Raw genomic sequence first — 20,935 nt, forward strand, 5'->3', positions numbered from 1 at the left:
AGGGAGAGGGAGAGGGAGAGGGAGAGGGAGAGGGAGAGGGAGAGGGAGAGGGAGAGGGAGAGAAAGAGAGAGATCACCAGGCAAACCTGGGTTCTATCCTCAGCACTGTCCAATAGAAAAGCAAAATGAACAACCAAAAATCTGATGTTTCAGTGACTCTCAAAAGCAGTTCAGGAAAATTTCTAGAAAGAACAATGGTGGTTAAAACAAGAATGGTGGTCACATCTGTGTTCCCATACTTAGGAGGCAGAGACAAGAAGGCCTAGGTTCAAGGTCAGTCTGGGGCCGAAGTAAAAGCCAATGAAAGCCGCTATTAGAATGGGAGCCACACAGGAGGGTCCTGGTCATCCTCACTGGCTAGCTCTACAAAGCTACTAGTACATAGTAGGGACTTAATATAGACTTTTAAATGACAGAAATCACTGGCCAAAGACATAACTGGAGGAGTCAGAGGTAGTGCCCAGCACCATGATGTCCACAGACAACAGTGCCGCATCACACAGGAGCTGAAGCCGTGGTTGTCAATGCCTCTCTTGGTTCCTGACTAACAATTCTTCCCAAAATCCTAATAAAGCATTTCTCTGCTGATTAAAACTAATCAAGGTTGATTTCCATGGCTTTCATTGTAGAACACTATTACAGAGGAATAAATTCACTTCAAGATAATTACACCATTAGGGGCAGAAAATAATTTAATCTATTCCTTTTGTCAATCTGCACCTACATGGCTGTATCTGCAGGTATTAGTAAGTTAGTCAAAGGAAAATAGATGCTGAACCATATTTTAAGTTTAAGATATACCTTCTTTCTGTGTGTACTCCTGTGTGTGTGTGAGTGAACATAAGCAGCCAGCACACCTGGGTGCACCAGCCAGTGTTCATGCCATGATGTGTGTGGAGGCCACAAGACAACATGCAGGACTGGGCTGTGTTCTTCCACACCGCAGGTCAGACTCCCACCATTAGGCTTGGTGGTGAACACCGTCACCCATGGACCTGATCAGTACCTTGCCAGCCATGGACCACCTTTTAAACCTCTTTCTTTTTTTCATTTAGCTTAAGCCTCATATTATAGTGTTTATTTTAAAATATAATAAAACCCCCCCAGCTAGCTATTTTGAGAATCTTTTATTTCTCTAATACTTTAAATACTTGAGAGTTTAAGTATTTCTAAACAACCATAGAGTTCTTTATGCAAATTTATAGCCCTACAAAATGACCACCACTTTATGTCACAAATATTAGTCTGTAAATATTAACTCATTCGAGGAGAAAGCATTCCACCCAGCAAGACTGGATCAGAATCATGAGTATTTGTAGACATACGGTTCAACTAACCTGCCTCACATCCCTCCCCACGTCCACCTTGCTCGGTTGAACCTTGGTTCTAGTAAGGGTTCCTGTTATTCTTGAAGATTTCTTGCTGTGGTTTTGCAATTTTGATTTGACTGTTCATAGTGGTGTTTTTGTTTGATTGTTTTAAGACATTTAGCCCTCGCTAACCTCAAACTATGTAGCCAAAGATAGCCTTGAACTTCCAACACTTTAATGTTAGGATTACAGATGTAATTACCAAACCTAGTTTATCTCCTCCTCTTTCCTCCTTTCCTACTTATTTTCCTTCTTCTTCTCCTTCTTCTTTTTTCTTTTGTCCAAGAAAGGGGTTCTCTATGTAGCCATAGCTATCACTGAACTCCTGGTCCTATTATCTCTTCTACCTCCTGAGGTCTGGGATTACAGGTAAATGGCACCGTGCCCAGCTATTTCTTTTTTCTTTTCTTTTTAATATTTCAAGGATAGCTTCTTTCTTTGTTCCTTTCTTGAATGTGTTTGTATCTGCGTACGTGGATGTGGTGCATATGTGCTGTAGTGTGCATGTGGAAGTCAGAGGTCAGCCTCTGTCTCACCTTCCACCTTGTCTGAGACAGTGTCTCACTGTTCTTTTTCCACTGTGCACATAAAGCTAGCTGGCCTAAGGGCTTCAGATTCTCCTGTCTTCCCCTCCTATTTCCCCAGAAGGCTAAGATACCTCTTGGCACTAAGCATCTAACTTTAACTGTCTTCACGCTTCCTTAGCAAGCATACTCACCTCACTGAGCATCTTTCTTTCTCTCTTTCCTTTCTAATATTTATATGTATTGTTTTTCTGTCGGTTTAGTCGTTGCACCTGAATCTACTGATTTTAACTGCCATCTGTGCCCTGCCACCACTTGGAATGAGGCCTGGCGGGATTCCTGGTCCTGCCAGCACCAACACAGGCTTGGCCATGGCCACTAAATGTAGGTTTTTTGTTTTTAAATATTTATTTATTTATTTATTATGTATACAATATTCTGTGTATATTCCTACAGGCCAGAAGAAGGCACCAGACCTCATTACAGATGGTTGTAAGCCACCATGTGGTTGCTGGGAATTGAACTCAGGACCTCTGGAATAGCAGGCAATGCTCTTAACTGCTGAGCCATCTCTCCAGCCCCTAAATGTAGGTTTTAACTAAGTTTCTATTGTTCTATTTATCAATAAAGACTTGGGAGCCAGATGTTGGAGTCAAAACCTGCTAGATTAGAGAAACTGAAAAGCAACCAGTTGACTGACCTTTCTTTTTGGCAGGCAACCAAGCAAAAGAAACATCTCTCCACTTGTTCCAAATCAAAGCCGCCCCCAACAACCAAATCTCTAGGTCCCTCCCTACTACTTCCTGTGTGTGTATCTTTTTTCCTGAGTCCTCCATACTCTCAATGGCCAATTCTTGTCAACTAGTCACTGGCTCCGCCCCCGATCCAAGCTTACTTTTATTAACACAGTCTTGGAGTTTCACAGTGCTATCAAATATCCTGTAACATACATGTATGAGTATTTTGCTTACATGTATGTGTGGCACATGCATTCCTGGTACCTTAGGAAGTCAGAAGGAACCCAGGTCCTTTGCAAGAACAAGTGCTCTAAATGACCCAGTCATCCTCCTACCCCCCAAGCTTTTTCTTAACATAAGGGAGGCATGGAACTTTTTTGGCAAGCAATTCTATTTGTCCACACCTGGAAAACTGTTTTTGGGGTTTTCTTTTCTTTTGCACCCTCTATCCTTCCCTTTATCTCTGGAGTATTACAGGGCCTTCTTCACACAAGCCAGAATGTCCTCCCCAAACTCAGACAATGCTATCTCGGCCTGGTACTCCTCCTATGCAGCCACTCACACGCATCCCTTCGAGAGCCCACTTTCCAGTCCTTTCCTCGCTTGCCAAGCCTGCCGATCTGCAGAAGCAGCCACATCAAAGCAAACACAGCACACAGCTTGAGGACAGACGACTCGTGCTCTGAGAAGAGAAACTGGTGACACAAAGCACGGTGCGGGAAAACAGCTGTTAGCCAGATACCAGCCCTTTGTCTACAGAAGAATGGAGAGGATGCACGGCAGTGGTTCTCATCCTGCCTGACGCTGCAACCCTTTAATACAGTCCCTCATGTTGCAGTGAGCCTTAGCCAAAGAATTATTTCACTGCTACTTTATAACTGTAACTTTGATACCATTATGAATCATAATGTAAATATCTGACATGTGACCCCTGTGAAAGGGTCATTTGATCCCCCAAAGCGGTCATGACCCACAGGTTGAAAACCACTGCAACTATGAAAAGGAAGATAAAATAAGTCTGCTTTTATGTCTTCCTTTTCTCTCTAAGTCCAAGTACCAGAGGATCAGACCCTGGCCTGGCACTCTACTGCGCCTGCTGAGAGCTTTTTACCTGAATGGCACTTCCTCCTGTGGGACGTCCACGTAGTACCGGATGAAAAACCTCTCAGAATCTTCTCGTTCTCCATCGGTGACAACGCTGCCATTGAGTTTGGAAACAGAGGGCAGTCTATAAGTGAAAGCCAAATAAAGACATTTTAAGGGGCTGGAAAGGACACAGTTGGCTGGGCCTTGTTCCTGCGTGAAGACTGACACACAGTGACGTCATCAACAGGATGAAATAAAGACAGTTGTATTTTTGGATATGATGCTGACCTTATGTTTCAAACCTAACATTTCAGAGCATGGCTCTAAGTCACACTGTCCACCTTAGGTGATGAACGCAGCCCAGTGTTGTAGCGGAAGTACCCCGTAGCTCCACTTTAAAACTGGCTTTTAAGCCTAAGCCGGGCGGTGGTGGCGCACGCCTTTAATCCCAGCACTTGGGAGGCAGAGGCAGGCGGATCTCTGTGAGTTCGAGACCAGCCTGGTCTACAAGAGCTAGTTCCAGGACAGGCTCCAAAACCACAGAGAAACCCTGTCTCGCAAAACCAAAAATAAATAAATAAATAAATAAAATAAAAATAAAATTGGCTTTTATTCTTTTTTTTTCCTGTACGTGTCTGTCTTTGTATATGTACTTACATGTGAAGCTATCTAAAGAGACCCAGAGAGGGTAACAGGCTCTCTAGAGCTGGAGATATAGGTAAGCTGTACAGCACCTGATATGGGTACTGGGAACCGAACTCAGGTCCTTGGGAGAGCAGCAAGTACTCTTAACAACTGAATCATCTCTCTAGTCCATTTTAAAAAGCAGAAAGGTAAAATTGTAACAATATATTTTATTTAATATAATATAACCAGAATATGAGCATTTCCACATGTAATCAATATTTTAAGAAGTCATGAGCTCTTCTGTAGTCACTTACTCATGAACTAGGGGAAATCTAGTGTCTGTTTTATATTTCAAATTAGCCGAGGCATTATTTGAAGTGTTCATAGCCACCTAGGCTGGTGGCTGCCATGTTAAATAGCACAAGTTCAAAGTGTAGTTTTAGTACAAAATGAATATATAACTCACAAATCATCTTATGCTTGTAAATGAACTGTGTGAAGAACATAAAGCCTAAAGCCTGCCTACCACAAGACTCAGGCTTCCCAAGAGAACAGTGAGCCTTCTGACTGTGGTAAGAAGTACGGGCATGGGAGTATGGAGCCAGGCATTAGCTGGGCAAAAGATCAATGCTGTGCTTAAGGAGGCCTCTTCTGCAGAAACCCCAAAGCCTACTGCCCATCCTTCAAGAGCTCAACCTGGGGTGCACACAGAGAGCAAAGCAAAGCCCTGGGGCTCTTTTCATTTTAGCCTAAATCTTCTTTCTGCTAAAGGTTCATACGAGCATCCACACTGGAGGGAAGCTGCAGCAATGTGCAGAGATAGTACCAGAGACAGAAAAAGCCAGGAGCATGGAAGACGGTAACAGCCAGGCTTCTTAAGTCAACCAAGAGATAGATTCTCAAGAAGAAAAGACGTACTGAGAAGGCTCCATTTCCAGGTATAAATGCTCTTTACACGACCACTATGTTAGAGGAAATAAGGACACCTGCAGCAGATGATTCTACATCAATAGGCTTTCACTCATCACCCCAAATGGGCTTTCAAATATTCTAAGCATTTAAAGACAAACAGAGAAAACATCTATTTACAAGGGTGTAAAGTGGCCGGGGCAGGACAGCTACAGGCCTTGCTCACGCCATTACACCTCTTCTTATCCAGGCCTAAGTGCTACAGAAACAGCTTAAGCACAATCTGCTCAGGAGATGGGACAATGCACAGCACCCCAAAGAGTATCCTGCCCTTTAAGGCCCCTTCAGAAAGCAGCAAAGGAGGGAGCAGGATAACATACCTGGCCACCACCAGTTTCCTGCGTTCCTCAGTGGTATATGGCTGCAGAAGAGGAATTCCTAGCAATCTCACTTCTTCAAGCTTGGGGAAGGAATTTAGTTTGTCAATATCTTCCCATGACTGCAAACCTAATTGGAAAAAAGGATATTATTTAGGTAAACCCAGAAAAGAGCAAAAGGAAGAAGATAAAGATGGCCAAGCAGTTACCTAGCAATTCCTGAAATGCTGAGGTGCAAACAGCCAGCCAGAAGCTGGCCCCTTTCCAAGGATACAGGAATGGACATGGTTAAACTTCAAAGTAACTTCCCTGGAAAAGAGCTCTGCTGTGTGTCTAGATTCTCACCTGCTCAAGTGAAGGCAGGAGGATCTGGAGTTCAAGGGCAGCTAAGGCAGGATAGTAAGGGGCTGCCAAAAGCAACATAAACGACAAACAAACCCACTTGCCAGAGCTCTCCCATCTTTGTGAGCTCAACTGTGAAGGACAGAGAGGGTGGGCCTGGTTCTTCAACACGCTCCCATCTCCTGTTCCACTACAACGGCATCTAATTGAGTCATCACGGTTTCAGTAAACAGGTGCATGCTGTGATTTTTCTGAAAAGTGACTCAGTTGACCTCTTTTACTGAGACGCAGACTAATGGACTGCGACTCTCTGAGGTGATGGTGGCAGGGCAAACTTTCCCCTAACGTGTTCTAACACACGACAAGAGCAGAGAGCTAGAAACTAAGACTTATTACCTTCGTGCTACCTTCATGCTGGGGGCAGGAAAATGGGTCCAAGATCACTGCCAAAACCAACCCGACCCATGAGGACAGTAACCCCAAACCCTGAAGTAAGGAGAGCAGTAGTGAGGGGAAGAAGCTGAGCTCTAGACTGCAGTTCTCGCTGGCCGTGGGCAAGTGTGTCACCCAAGCCGACATCTGACTCCCGAGTCAGACAGGCTTTCACACACAGGCGACATCCTGAGAGACCGAGTGGCCATGGGAAATCCATTTCAGAGAACGTAACTGCTTTGTGTTTGCCGCGCCCTGCAGCAGGGGTGAAGTCAGAGGGAGGACACATGAGGACGCTGGCACAGAACTATCTCAAGTCACAGCTGTCCTCTTCTCTTACCAGTGGGTGCGTCTACCTAGATGCAGGAGAGTTATGTCAAGGGCTGTCAAGCTGTGAAATAAAAAGCTTCCATGTGCAAAATCGTGGCTTTTAGAATGCGTTTTTAGGGGCCAGTGAGATGGCTAAGCAGATAAAGGTGCCTGACACCAAGTCTGACCATCTGAGTTCAGTTCCTGAGGACATACATGGTAAAAGGAGAAAGCTGACTTCTGCGAGTTGTCCTCTGGCCTCCGTACGTGTGCCATGGCGTGTGTGTAATGTTCAGAAAAGACGCATTTCCTACTCATCATCATAACCTCTATGGAGAATTAAACTAAGTTCATCTTTTTCAGTTTTAAGTCACAGTTATTTTTAAGTAGGTAGTTGTTTTAAGAACTAGGAAGAAAGCTAGGTTTAAAAATGAGAGTAAAAGTCAGATTGGGAGAAGTTTTTTTTTGCAAAAGACACATTTAACAAAAGTCCATTGAAGGAAACATACAAGACCTCTTAAAGCTCAATAAGCTGGGTCTGGTAGAACCAATCTATTCTCCCAGCTACTCAAGGGGCTGAAAAAGGAGGGTCATAGGTTCAAGACTAACTTGATCAACTTAGTGAGACTTCATCTCAAAATAAAAAGTAAAAAGAAGGCAAGAAATATAGGTCACTGATAGATAGCACAAACGAGACCCTAGGCTCAATCTAGAGCATTGAAATCAATTCAACTACAACCTAAAAACCCAACTAACAGTCTATTAACTCAGATATCAAACGAACAACAATCCAAATAATAACCCAACAAAAATCCAATTTACAACCCAACTAATAGTTCAACCTGTTGTGTGGCAGTTTCCTCCAGATTAAAATTGTCTATCTTGAAGGAAAATATTTAAGGCAGAATGTTTACAGAAAGGGGAAACAACAGACCATTCTAAGTGGCATGAAACGCTGTAGGGATGCTCCTAAGACTGGAAGTAAACAACTGAACATTAGTTTCAGGAAGTTCCTGAAACTGACTAGATTCACTAGGTCCCTCCGTCCCTCCCTTCCTCCCTCCCTCCCTCCCTCCCCAACAATATAAATGGTAAAGACTGCTGAGAATCAAGGGCAGACAAGCCCACATGCCTGGACAAAGTAGAGACTAGTCAGATTGCCTAGAAAATAACAAAGACCAACTGATCCACTTGGACAAGGACACTGTCCACCTTTTTGATTTGCCTCTTCAGTGTGCTCCAGGTCTCCAGTTTTTGTGCACTGTCACTCATGCTGGGTGGGTTTGCTGATACAACCATCATTGTGCAATTTCTGCTCCTGTAAGTAATCTCTCGCCCATAGTTCTATAAATAACCCCAAGAAAACTCACTGGTTCATCAAGTTGGACTTTGATGGTATCTTACTTTTTTTTGGTCAGTCCCTTATCTGGAGTGCTTGCTCTCATCTTCCCAAGAACAGTATCTCAACCCAATGACAATCCAACTAACAACCTAACTATAACTAAAAGTGAAAAAAATCCCTAAACCCACCTTTTCACAGATGACAACATAGGAAAAGTAAGCGGACAGAAAGGCTATTCCCCGTTTGGCAGTTAGGGAACTTTCAATTCAAGACCCTTATTAGAAGTCAAAGCATACATCACTGCCGACACCCAATGCTGTCAAGCATGTGGCGCAACACAACTCTTCATGCAGAGCTGGTAAACTGCTTTGACAGTTTAGGTTTCTTTCAAAACTAAGTACAATCTTACTGTATGATTCAGCTGTTTTACCTTTATCATTTACCTAAACAAACTGAAAGCTTATGCCCACTTGAAAATCTGAACAAATGGTTTCAGCTTTACTCATAGTTGTTCAAACTGGAAAGTAAATCAAAGCCTTCAGCAGAGGATGGATAAACTATGGTGCCCCCTAGAAAATGGAATATCATTTTGGGCTGACAAGAAAGGACCTCTCAAGTGATGAGAAGGCATGAGGGGCTTAAATACGAATTACCAAGTGAAAGAAACCTATTTAAAGAAGCACCACATGGCGTGACTCTGAATAAATGACTGTGGCTGAGGTGGAAGTGCAGAGACAACAGAGGACCAGAGCATGTCAGCATTAGAGGGAGGAACAGGTGGACCACGAGGCACCGGGAGAGCACTGAGCCAGTCTGTGCGCACCACATGGAGGAGCTGTTCTGCTCATTTCTCAAAGCCCATGGGGTACACCCTAAGGGAAACTATTGACTCTCAGATGCATGACATGTCAGAACCAGCTCACTGATGGGCACGGTACAAACATACCAGTGGGGGCGGGAGGTACAAAATGGGGGCAGGTTGTTCACACATGAGAAACCATCTGTACTTTCTACTTAAGTTTTCCGTGAACCTAAAGCTGGTCTTAAATAAAAATCACTAACACATATTCATTCTTGTAATGTACAGGATACAGCAGCAATAAGGTGACAATCAAGAATGTATGGATGAGTATTTAAAAAGGCTGCCAGACCAGGATTCCTTACTCTGCATCTATGTAAAATGATCTAGTTTATAATTCTTTTCTGTCTTTTAATAACTACATCATCAATATCATTTCACTTCTTTATGACTCTTTTTAATGTATAAAATATAAATTGTGAATATAATTCTATGCTCCTTAACACTTATTACTTATGAAGAAAATGATGTCCTAAATTAAGTGGACCGTAGGTACATGAAAACCTACCCTGTTACCAGGATAGTTATGAACAGAACACATTTTTATTATATTCCATCATGAACTTGAGCAGACCGACACAGAACGAGGGCAAGCCTGTGCCTCACCTGACTTGTGAAGGCTGATGGATCGCAGATTAGGAAACAGCCTCGCCAGGGAGTCAGCAGGCTCCTCGATAGCATTCAAGTGATTGTTGGCCAGGACCAGGGTATCCAGTGAAGGGAACATTACACCGAGCTTTCGGATTTCAGTCCAGTCTTGGAGGTTATTGTCTGTTATGTGTAGGAGCTTAAGGGAATGACAGCAAACAGAAGGACAAGACACTGTTTCATAGTCATTAAGGCACAGGAAGAGCTCCTCCAGACTGCAGAGAGAAAGGAAACAGCCAATTGTTTAGAGCAGTTGAGTTTTCCCTTCAGACACACCGCCATGCATTCAGTAACTAAAGGACGCAAGTGCCAGGAACCCCAGGAGGATGGGGAAGGAAAAGCATCAATCCAAGGCTAGCCTGGCTACTCAGTGATACCCTGTCTTAAAAACTAAAAATAAACAATCACACTATATGTGAGACTCTGGCTGTATCACAGACAAAATATAAATGAGTTTTCCTGCAGCTCAGAACAGTGTATCTCTGGGAAGGGAAATCCAGAGTGAAGCAACAGAGGCTGCTAGGAGCTGCTGCTGGGTTAGTCCTGTGCTTAACTGAAAGCCAGAGCATGCGGCACTAACTCTTAGAACAAGTGTCTTCTGGAGCAATGAAACTGAAGTGCAAGTCTACGACACAGGAAAGAATGCCCGGCTTCCAAGGAGAGACAGACTTAATTAAGCTGAGAGACAACAGAAGAAAATTCCAGAAAACGTGGAGAAATGTTTATAAACAGAAACAATAACTACCATATCCCTACCCTGTGTCATCCCTTGTCCCAGGAACATATAATGGTGTTCACTTCACAGGCAAGGAAACTGGGCCCAAAGAGGTTAAGGGGATGTCAAAGGTCACATGGTTAGCAAGTGGCACCTGAATTTAAGTTAATTCAACTGCCACAACTAATGGTACACACAAGTCATTCTAGCACCTAAAGGGTAGAGCCAGGAGAATAAGGAGTTCAATGCCAGCCTCAGCTACAGAGTGAGTGTGAGGCCAGCCTGGGCTTCATGAGACCCTGTCTCAAAGAACAATTAATTCAATGCCATACTGGAAGCTGTACATTGTGAAGAAAGCTGATTAACTTAACAGTGAGGAACTCAGGTGCAGTGAGTGGTGTAAGGCCGGATCCTGGGAGCCTGGATCATTTCTGTACTTAGAAATATCAAAGAAATTCCAGCTTGCTTGCTTTCTGTGCAGATCCACTCTGCATCAGCCTACAGAGGCGCCCAGTCATCTCAACGTCAACACATTTTTTTTTCTTCCAAAGAAAAGGCTAAAGCAATTCTTAAATTGGACAATCAGAAGATTAAAGAGGTGCTCGGGATGGCAAGTGCTTCTCACGGGCCATCCCATGTGTCCAAGCTATGCCCCTGGAAAGATGAGCAGGTCACCCCACACCCTCACCCCAGTGACTTCATTTTTCTGACCTTTCTCCATTCAGCCTACAGCTCTAGAGTTTCTGGGCTGAGAGATGAGCAGACATTCTATGCAGAGACACAGATGGCAACATGGCCCCACTCCCCCATGCTCGCTGGGCTTACTCTGGTAATTCCTGAAGTATCGTGTGCACTGTTTCCCATGATGCTTTGCTGTTGTTGAGGACAAGTTTGCGAACCCCCGAGAAGGACCCAGCACATGTTCTCTCTAGAACCGACAGATTCAGAGGATTGGAACTCAGGTTTAGAAACTCCAGCTGAGGAACATTTGACACAATCTTACTGACCTGCGGAGAAAAGAGAGATGTGAGTCAGGCGGACACTGCAGCCTTGAAAGAGCAGTCACGTGTGCGAAGGCCTGAGTAGGTCCCCAGGTGAAGGGCTTGTACCTCGAGGAGTCCCACTTAGCAAAGGCACCTACAGAGCAGGAGGAGTGGCTTCAACAAATTAAGGCAAATCATTTAGTCTGTGTCCAAGGAAGAGTTAGTGGCCCGGGAAGGATTCCCTGTGTGACCATTAGCAAGGCCCTGATTTTGCCCAGTATGATACACTCACACAGAAGTAAGATAAAAGGATAATTTAGATGGCTATACATTTTTAAAGAGCTAAGATTAAGTCATGCAGTTCTCTCTGACTACCTTCACCCGCTCATTCTCATCACCACACAATGTCTGAGTAAAAGCTCCCTCAGCCCCAGCCCTTCTGTAAGGATCTGTGTATCCAAAGCTGGCTGGAGAGACATCACCACTCAGGGATGCTTCAGTTTGTTTCTGAGGCAAAAAAAAAAAAAAAAAAACTTTAAAATGTATTTATTCAAAAGCCCAAGACATCCAGAATAGGCCAATAGATAGATAGACAGATGATACACAGACAGACAGATGGAGACTGGGGAAGGAGAAAGCATGATCACCAATTCACCAGTTTATGACTTACTTAGCAACCTATAAAAAAAGTGAAGCAGGAGATGTGGCTGAGTCTAACTATATGCTCTTAACAGTTCTAGCTTTCTGGATACACACTCGTTCTCTGAACAACCTGCCAGCTGTGACTTTCTCAAGGTGAAAAACGAGGACACTGAAGCTCAGAGACATTCAACAACTTTGACTGTGGTCCCACTGTACATCACGAGTATAACCAGGAGGAAATGAAGAACAACTGGAGAGTAGTGGGCACGGGCAGCGAGGACCGAGTGAAGGAAGCTGGAATGATGATCACACCTACAAATGTATTAAGTCTTGCAGGGCCAGGCAGCAGTGGAGTCAGAGAGGAGCAGAAGGGACTCATTTCGGAGTGTGGAAGGCTTGCTTTCAAATCAGTTTCCGACACTTGCTAGCTGACTGGCTTCATCTCTTAACCTTTCCAAGTCTGTTTCCTTGCTGACGAAAGGGGAAAGTACTCAGATGGCCCAGGACCCTGTGAAGGGTTAAATGAGATGCGCATGGATGTCACTCAGGGTTGACATCCCTGTACCAGTTTGTTTTCGGAGCTCTGGAAGAGACGCTGGGTACATCCAGAGAGGACCATGGGTAGAAGAAAAGGTGAGCTGCAGCTTCATCAGGCCACAGCGCCTGCTCAGTTCAGCGAGATTAACTCGAGGAGGCTCCCAGGAGTCGTCAGAGGGAAAGGCCCTCCTCCCATTCACCATTCATCCACTCTGCACACTCAATGTTCCACAAATGAAGAAGGGAGCTGTCGAATAGGGAAGATGCACTGAGCTGCTGTTTTCAGCGTGAGGGATGCCGACAGTATGAGGATATTCCCTCGCAGCTGCTTCTGTGAGTGAGTGTTACCAAACCGTAATGCAGCGCGTGGCTGTGCCTACAACATAGCTCAATAGCTCACGCAGGGACCAATAATGCATTACATTCCATGACCTAAATACCAATGAGAAGGACTTTCACACAGTAGACGATGACCAGAAACCATCACCTCCCTCTAAATTTCTATAATAAAGAGCAAAATGCTTTAAAAAAATGAGTTACTTAAAGGTTGTGAAACGAACTCTGGGGACGGCTGTGTGGTCTCTTTACCATCTACATTGGCCAAGTGTCCAGCGGGCCCTGCGCATGTTCCCGAACACTACACTGGACACACACTAAGCAATCAGGCAGGAGGCATTTTCTGTGCTAGAAACAAATATTTTCTTTTAAAGTATGAAGATCCAAAAGGCTTCCTGTGTCACCTCACATGGATGCTAAGGAAAACATAGTATTCATTACATTGATAAAAATTTACTTATGATAGAAAAATTTCCCAACTGCAAAGGCGACACACTCTGTTGAGCTTCTATGGCAGCTCTTCATGTGCTGTCTTTAAATCACAGATTAAAAAGACTCCCCTGGCTGGAATGAGTTGAATTTGCTCATGTGCAAAAGTGAGGAGCTGAACTCGCGTCACCTCTCAGACCTCTACAGATCAGGGTTTCATAGGGGTCCTCTACCCAGGCACCCATAAAGGGGGAAACTCAAGATGTTAGGAAATGGGGAAGGGATAGCAGATAACCATCGGTAATTTATGCCCAAGCTTTTCTCTACCTCACCTGACTGGCTAACTCCTCCCTCCTCTCAAACACTTGATTCAATTTCTTTTATAAAATAGTTTCAATAAGAAATAAAAGGGGGGGGGAAACAGAGATACGTTGGGAAAGGTTGAGCAAAATTCTATCCAGCCAAAAATTCAAGTCAGTAGCTAAAAACTGGAATAGATTTATATACAAGTGCCGAATGAAGAAAAATGGACACATTTTTATCTCCCTCCAGACTACTACAGTTCTCACCCAGTGTGTTTGAGCCTTGAGATATATAGCAGCTGAGAGCTTAAAACAAAAGAAATAGCTCCTAACTTGTAACATTAGTGGCCACTCAGGAAACTCAAAGAACATTCCACATTACTTTGCTCCACATGGCTATGTTAATGCAGGCTGAAGTCAACTTGGTCAATGTCTAGGGGAAAATGATCTTCATAATCAGACACACGGATTGTAAGGGGATTGCAATGTGATGTCTTTAAACCAGTAACCCATGAAGCATTTGTAGTCTGGCAAAGAGTTTAATCAAAGCAAAAGAAAAAAGTCAATATTCTTTTGTTGTCAGTTTTCCTCCAGTCCCTTAACACTCTGATATATACTCTAAAAGAGTGGGATCAACTACAGTTAGGAATCAGAGGATTACAAAAAATGGTTAAAAGCAAAAAAACAGAGTAAACTGAATGGGAAACTTGAAAGCAACAGCATCAGCAGGCTACCAAGTGCATAGGAGAATGCTCAAACGAAGTGCAGATACTTCAAATAAATATGCAGCCCCTGGCTGTATGCAGTGTGGTCTGGGAAATAACACAGACCTTTGCTAAAGCAGACAGAAAGCCTGGTTGCTAGTGTAAGCACTGTGTGCTGGCCCACCCTACAGATAGCTCCCTTCTGACGTGCAATTTACCATTACTAAACTGCTCTGAATAGTGAGCAAAAGCTCAGGTCCAAAGTCAAAGTACAGGTCAAAACCCAGCCTGTGGGGCAGTTCATATCACCAAACAACAAAGTTAGAGGACTCAGCAGAGGAGGAATGAGAGGAGGATCTGGTCTGAACCCCCACCGTCCACACCCCACGGCAGTAGGACCACAAATCTACCCAACTGTGGGGAGTCAGAGCTTCATCAACAGGACTGAAGAGAGTCCCAGCTTGGGAGGACTAGCAGGGTGGCTTTTTCTGCATCCGGGCAGTGTAGACAGAGCATGCCTGGTGACTGGGTGTCTCTGAACCAAAAAAGTACAAGCTATGATTTGTGATTAGTAAGATAAGTAGTTTATCCAGGCAAATGGATACATGCATGGGTGGAAACCGCTTCTCGAGCAGCCCGAGGAGTCTACACTTCCACTGTAAGTCGGATGACATGAGCACTCAAGTATTTTGATAAAAATCCTATCACAACAGGAACTGCCACTAAGACATGGACACCAAATTAAATAGAACAGGGGAACAGATACATAAAAAAAGCTGAACAAACAGTTCACTGAGTCTTCTTAACCAAGAAGGCTGTTTTAGGATTCGTGTAACACTTGATGGCTACGGAGTATTTCAATGGCTAATTACCAGCACCTGTATACTGGTGCGATGAGCGAAAGGACCAGGTGAATTCTGGGAAGTCATGGTAAGAGTTGCAGCAAGCGGTCTTCACCAATCCATAAATGCAGCCAGTCACTCCTTAACAAAGGCAACAGACATCCGATGCTCTAGTACACAGGGTGGTGGTGATTTAAAAAAGACAGAAACCGCCATCGAAAACAAGCTCACAGTCTCTTGAAAAAATATGGAGTCAGCAAGTGACCACACCACTCTGAAACAAATCCTTTTGCAGTAGTGGGCACAGATGCTCTGGGGTAATCTGGCTGCCTGAGTTGAGAGCCGGGGAATCGGACACAGGGATGACAACCCAGGCAGTGGCCAGAAGATGACAGAGAAACGTGATTGAAATGAGGAAGCTCCCATGCCATTTGCCTGTGTTGTCTGCAATTGACAGCGCAGGGCTAAAGATAGACATGAAGTTCTGGGAACAGCAGAGAGCTGTGTGATGAGGGCCATTCCTCAGGATTCAAGCCTCGGTTGCTAAGCAGGGGAAAGCAAGGGAAGGGTCCAAGGTGATTCATTTGCTACAGAAGTCTGTGGTGTACTGTGCAGTGATGGAGAAACAGGAGACACAGGAATGGGAAAATCCATCAAGCAAACCCTACAGATAATCAAAGCAAAAAGTATGAGCGTGATTTGAATGAACCAAGTAGGAAGAACTGGCTTCCCCTTACACTTTGTGGTAGTTTGGATCAGGAAATGTTTTAGTAAGTTAGGGAATGACATATACAATAACAAGAAGGAATGCGATGAAGCTGTTAGTGTGTAGTTCGAGTTACTCTCAGGTCAAAAGGCATCAGATGTATCAAACTACTCAACACTTGGTTAAAATAAGGGAAGTTCTGAAAGATTTGTCAAAGATTTCAGTAACAAGAAAATGACTATAATCTCGGTTTCGGTGGAAGCAATTCTAAGTCAGTCTGCAGAGATAAACCCAGAAGTGGAAACAGGGCATGAGCAGAGATGTAGGACTGAGAAAGAGAAAGCACTGTTGCAGTCGAAGTGTCAGTAGGCTCATTAACCTTTCAATGCCTGGAATAAAATGTCTCTGTGCTGCCCACACTAATAAAAGCAGGGTGGCAGCAATAAACACTAACTGGAGAGCACTGCAGGGAGCTGCTGCCTTGTTTACCTTGGCACACACAGGGCAAGTGAGGCTCCAGTGAGAACTAGAGTCAGAGTATGCAAAGGAGCAGAGCAAGAGCACAATGGTACCCAACGCCTTTCCCCAGTGCAGAACCACACAGGCTGTACCTCGTGCCAGTCTTCCAGCTTGTTGTCAGAAAGATCGAGCTCTGACACGTGAGCGCAGAAGGCAGCGATTTCTCTTTCGTCTCCCGCGCAGGTGATTCCACAGCTGTTCAACACGAGCACACTGGGGAGGTTGAGGCGATCTGAATCACAGGAGACACAAAACACTTGCTCCATTCAGCCTAGTTCTCTTTTCATTATTATTCCCTCATATATTACATCCCGACCAGCTTCCCCTCCTCTCGTCCTCCCCCAGTCTCTCTCCCCTCACCTCCCCTCTCCCCCAGACCCACCCCCTCTCCTCTCCACAGAAAAGAACAGACCTCCCAGGGACATCAACCAAACACTGCACAACAGGCTACAATAAGACCAAGCACAGACCATTACAACAAGGCTGGATGAGGCAACCCAGTAGGAGGAAAAGGGTATCACAAGTAGGCAAAAGAGTCAGAGACCACACCCCCCCCCCCACTCCTAACTCTTAAGAATCCCACAAGAACACCAACCTACTCAGCCAAAACATATATGTAGAAGACATAGGTCAGACCCCTACAGGCTCCCTAATCTCTGTGATTCCCCATGAGTCCCATTAGTTGATTCTGTGGACCATGTTCTCGTGGTGTCCTTGACCACTCTAGTTCCTCCAATCTTTCTCCCCCTCCTCCACAGGACTCCCCTAGTCCACCTAATATTTGGCTGTGGGACTTGGCATCTGCTCCCATCAGTTGCTGGAAGAAGTCTCTCTGGTCTCTTTGATGACGATTCTGCTATAGCCTAATTTTTGCCTATGTATGTTTAGCGCCCAGAAATCATCAGGTTAAAAAAAACTACCTGTATCTTCTGCATTCCAAGAAGGCCTCGAAAATATAGTGGGATCTTGGGGCCTTGAATCCTAAAGGAAGAATTAAATATGGGCCGGGAGAAACTCAGAAGTGCTGAACCCCCACCATGAAAGGTCTTCTCAGCTCTGCTCCTGGCTGGGCATCTGCCAGACACCAGCAACACCCACACTGCTGGCTTCTTGCACACACACAGGACTCAGGTAACCTGCGTCTCAGAGCACCGCTGACTGACCTCAGGTCTGCAATTCTACAGCATCTGCACTCTTTCCTCTTGGAAGCTCTTTTCAAAAGTTATCTCCAATAGTTCATAGATTCAGTACAGAGTTGAAGCCCCAGCATCCATCAAATCTATGAAGTGTTGGAACATCTGAAAGGGATGAACTCACAGATCCAAAACAGCAGGATCTCCATGACACAAAACAACAGCAGGATATCCAAGAGGAGCCCATTATTGATGGAGTATCAGAAACCAGAGAACTTGAGCCAAACCAATGACTCATGGTAATGAACACTTGCAAGTAAAGATGAACAGACGAAAGGGTGAACTGTGTGACTCAGTGGGCCGCACTACAGCTTCCATGACAAGATTCTTTTTTTGTCTTTGTTTGGGTTGGTTTTTGATTTTCCTTTTGAATTTGGTTTTGATTTGAGGAGAGTTAGCGAGGGCAGAGGGTGGATGCAAGGGTACAGGGAAACAAGGGTACAAGAAAACATGATGTGAAATCCACAAAGCATCAATAAAAGTTTAAAAAAAAAAACTATCAAACTTCTCACAGGCTATCTGCTAAGCCACCTCTCCAAGTCTGTGTGTTCAAAACATCTTCTTCACTTACAGGAAGACAATCAAAATGCTGTTTCTTTCATTTCTGCCTAACAATTATTCCCTTTTTAGATTCAAGTGTTAACAGATTTTTCCCATATGAAAATATAGCCTTCTTTTAAAATAAATTCCTAATTGGAGAAAAAGTTTCAGAATCTGCAAAACACAAAACTATGGCCGGCCAAATACAGAATCTGGCCTGATGTGCCCTAGTGTGTCAGCAAAGTCACTCACTGTCTCACAGAAAGAGACAGACATGACACCTCAACCACTTTTTCTCCCATTTGGAAAAAAACCAAGGGCTCCTGAAGGTCATGATTCATAATATGAAGCCTTGAATTATACAGTTTTTCTACTAAGTACTATCTTAGTATCAAATTCCTGATGTAGACCAGAGCCTAGGCAACAAACTGCCAACTCAGAGGTACATGATTACAAAGCTGGAGACAGTTCTATTGAGAAGTGACTGTCGGTAGACTCTGAGTAATGGAATAAAGCAAGGATTCCCTATGAACTCTCCTGAATGACAAAGAACTACTTCTAAAATCTGCTAAGTACAGCTAGGATGAAAAGGCTAGCAAAAGCCCACCTCGCACACTTCCCTCTTCTAGAATGTCTTTGTCTCCTCTCCAATCGTACTCTACATTCTCCAAGGGCTAGTTAACCTTTGAACCCTTTCCTGATAGTTTTATCTTCTAAATTTCATTCTTCGTCACTGTGGTTTTCATTTGGCTCAACATAAGCTACATTGTGATATACCTGAATCAATGTGAATGTTGTGTAATCTAACCCAAGACCTGTGAAGGGCCTCAAGGGCAATGGTCAGCCTCGTACTATTCTGTATTCTTCGAGTTCCTTGGAAGGGTATGCACTGGAAGGATTATTCCCCAAGTATCAGTCTTGCCCTGTAAAGACAACTATAATGTCTCTGGCCAATCGGGAAGAGAGCAGCTCTGTGAGGCTCTTTAAGAAAACACTGGAGTGAGATGACCCAGACCCAGAAAGACAGTTATCACATGCACTCACTCATAAGTGGCTTTTAGACATAAAGCAAAGAAAAACCAGCCTACAATTCACAATCCCAGAGAACCTAGACAACAAAGAGGCTCTAATCTACATGGGAAGTAGAAAAAGACAAGATCTCATGAGTAAATTGGGAGCTTGGGGACTATGGGAGAGGATAGAAGAGGAGGGGAGAGAAAGAGAAGGGAGCGGAGAAAAATATATATCTCAATAAAAACAAATGAAAAAAGAAAACTGTGGAATCATAACATGTAATGATGACCATTTGACTCATAATTCAAAATAAACAAGGCACTCACTCACAAATAAGGCAATGTTGTAAGCTAACCCAGATAATCGCAGATAAAGACATGTTCTTTGTTCCACCTGCCTTACCTTTCATAGGAGAGCCCTGAGGAGTGGCTGGGACATGGACTCCCATCCCAGGGCCACGGCGGTAAGGGAAGTTTTCAGGACTGTATTTTTCACACAACACTTGCATAAAACTTCTTCCACTGGGCTGGTCCATCTTCTTTTCTGAAAAGTCTACAAGAAAACGAGAAATCATCAAAATTATCTACTTACTCATGTAAGAACTAATTTTTGTTTATGAGGCAGGAGGCTGGGCACTGCAGATGTGTACAGCATATTACTGCCCCAGGCAAACTTCTGTGCTGAGACCATGAAATGTGCAGAGGACAGCAATGACGGCTCAGCATGGTGTGCACAACATCACTCAACGGTAGTCCAGCACTTGGGGGGAGGGTGTCTTCCAGCCATGGATAACAAGGATGCCCTTGGTTGTAGGTAAGGTTCATGGAGTAATTAGAAAAAGACTGAACACAAGGAGCAGATTAAACATCAGGTTAACTATGGACAGTTCGCATGAATTCTTTAATACTGTCCCTTGAAATTCCTTCTCTCCCCACAGTAACAGAACCTTTGTGTGTATATACATGAGGGGGGGGGTGTGGACGCGTGCATACTTGTCTTTAGAAACGTATGACTAAGAAGTGGCTGATGGGATAGCAATTTCTCTTCCAGAAATCTTGAAGACAGCCAGTGCTTTCCATCTGATCTTTTGCCTCCTGTTTCCTCTATTCTTTTGCTGCAGAACAGATGCCTTGCTGGAACATGAAACAGGAAAGAAGCCTGATGGAAGAAGATGTGAGCAAAAGGGATCCAGGTCCCCAAGATCTCCATGGACCTAAGCTCTCAGACTGGCAGGAACCTTAGGAATTCAAGTGACCAATAATAGTCAGTTTTAACGTAAGCCACTGCCCTTCTCCACTGCCTGGTCCCTTATTATTGGACCTAAGTCCACCTAAGAGAGAGTGCTCTTTCTTCTGGTGCAGAATTTAGGTAAAGTCTGTCACTTCGCTTCTCTATTTGATCTCACCTAGGGGCCCGAACATTCAGTAAGTCTGGCACTTTCTTTGCACTACGCACACATCAAAGGAGAGAAGAGCAAACACGCTGACCTCTGACAGCCTGATAAGACACTACCCTAAGAGACTGCTCCGTGCTCCAAGTTTCACATCAGCCAGAATACAGGCAACCACAATTAGTCTCCAATTACCAGCCAGCATACTACTTTTTAAAATTAAAGTAATCAATAGAAAGGCTTGGAAACGGACCCGTGATGAGAGTGCACAGCGGCCTATGAATAACTTCAAGAAACACGGGGCTGCCAAAGCAGTTACAGTAGGAACTACCGCACACTCCATCGGTAGCTGAAGAGAAGGGAGAGAGCTGGCTTTGGAGGAGGGAACACGGTTTGATAGCTTTTTTTGTATTGTTTTGTTTGTTTTAACTCATCATGGTATTTGACTATTTGACAGATATGATGGAACCAGGACCAAAGGGGAAGGAGTTAGGTCGACACCACAGACACACAGGCATAAG

At 44.2% G+C, this 20,935-nt stretch overlaps 1 protein-coding gene across 3 annotated transcripts in view; it reads right to left on the bottom strand.

Moving 5' to 3' along the window:
* The window catches only part of Tbcel (tubulin folding cofactor E like), a 59,535-nt gene that overhangs the window by 19,138 nt on the left and 19,462 nt on the right, over positions 1-20,935 (bottom strand). For all 3 annotated transcript variants that reach the window (XM_050120080.1, XM_050120079.1, XM_050120081.1), the window contains exons 2-7: positions 19,427-19,576; positions 16,370-16,509; positions 11,103-11,284; positions 9,521-9,777; positions 5,634-5,760; positions 3,743-3,859 (exon numbers count right to left, since the gene is read on the bottom strand). In XM_050120080.1, the coding sequence (XP_049976037.1) occupies positions 3,743-3,859; positions 5,634-5,760; positions 9,521-9,777; positions 11,103-11,284; positions 16,370-16,509; positions 19,427-19,559 (956 nt within the window). In that variant the 5' untranslated portion in view covers positions 19,560-19,576. The remainder of the gene's footprint in view (positions 1-3,742; positions 3,860-5,633; positions 5,761-9,520; positions 9,778-11,102; positions 11,285-16,369; positions 16,510-19,426; positions 19,577-20,935) is intronic.

The sequence above is a fragment of the Alexandromys fortis genome, unplaced genomic scaffold, assembly GCF_014885135.2.
Source record: "Alexandromys fortis isolate MF-2015 unplaced genomic scaffold, M_Fortis_MF-2015_v1.1 scaffold_190, whole genome shotgun sequence".
NCBI lineage: Eukaryota > Metazoa > Chordata > Mammalia > Rodentia > Cricetidae > Alexandromys > Alexandromys fortis.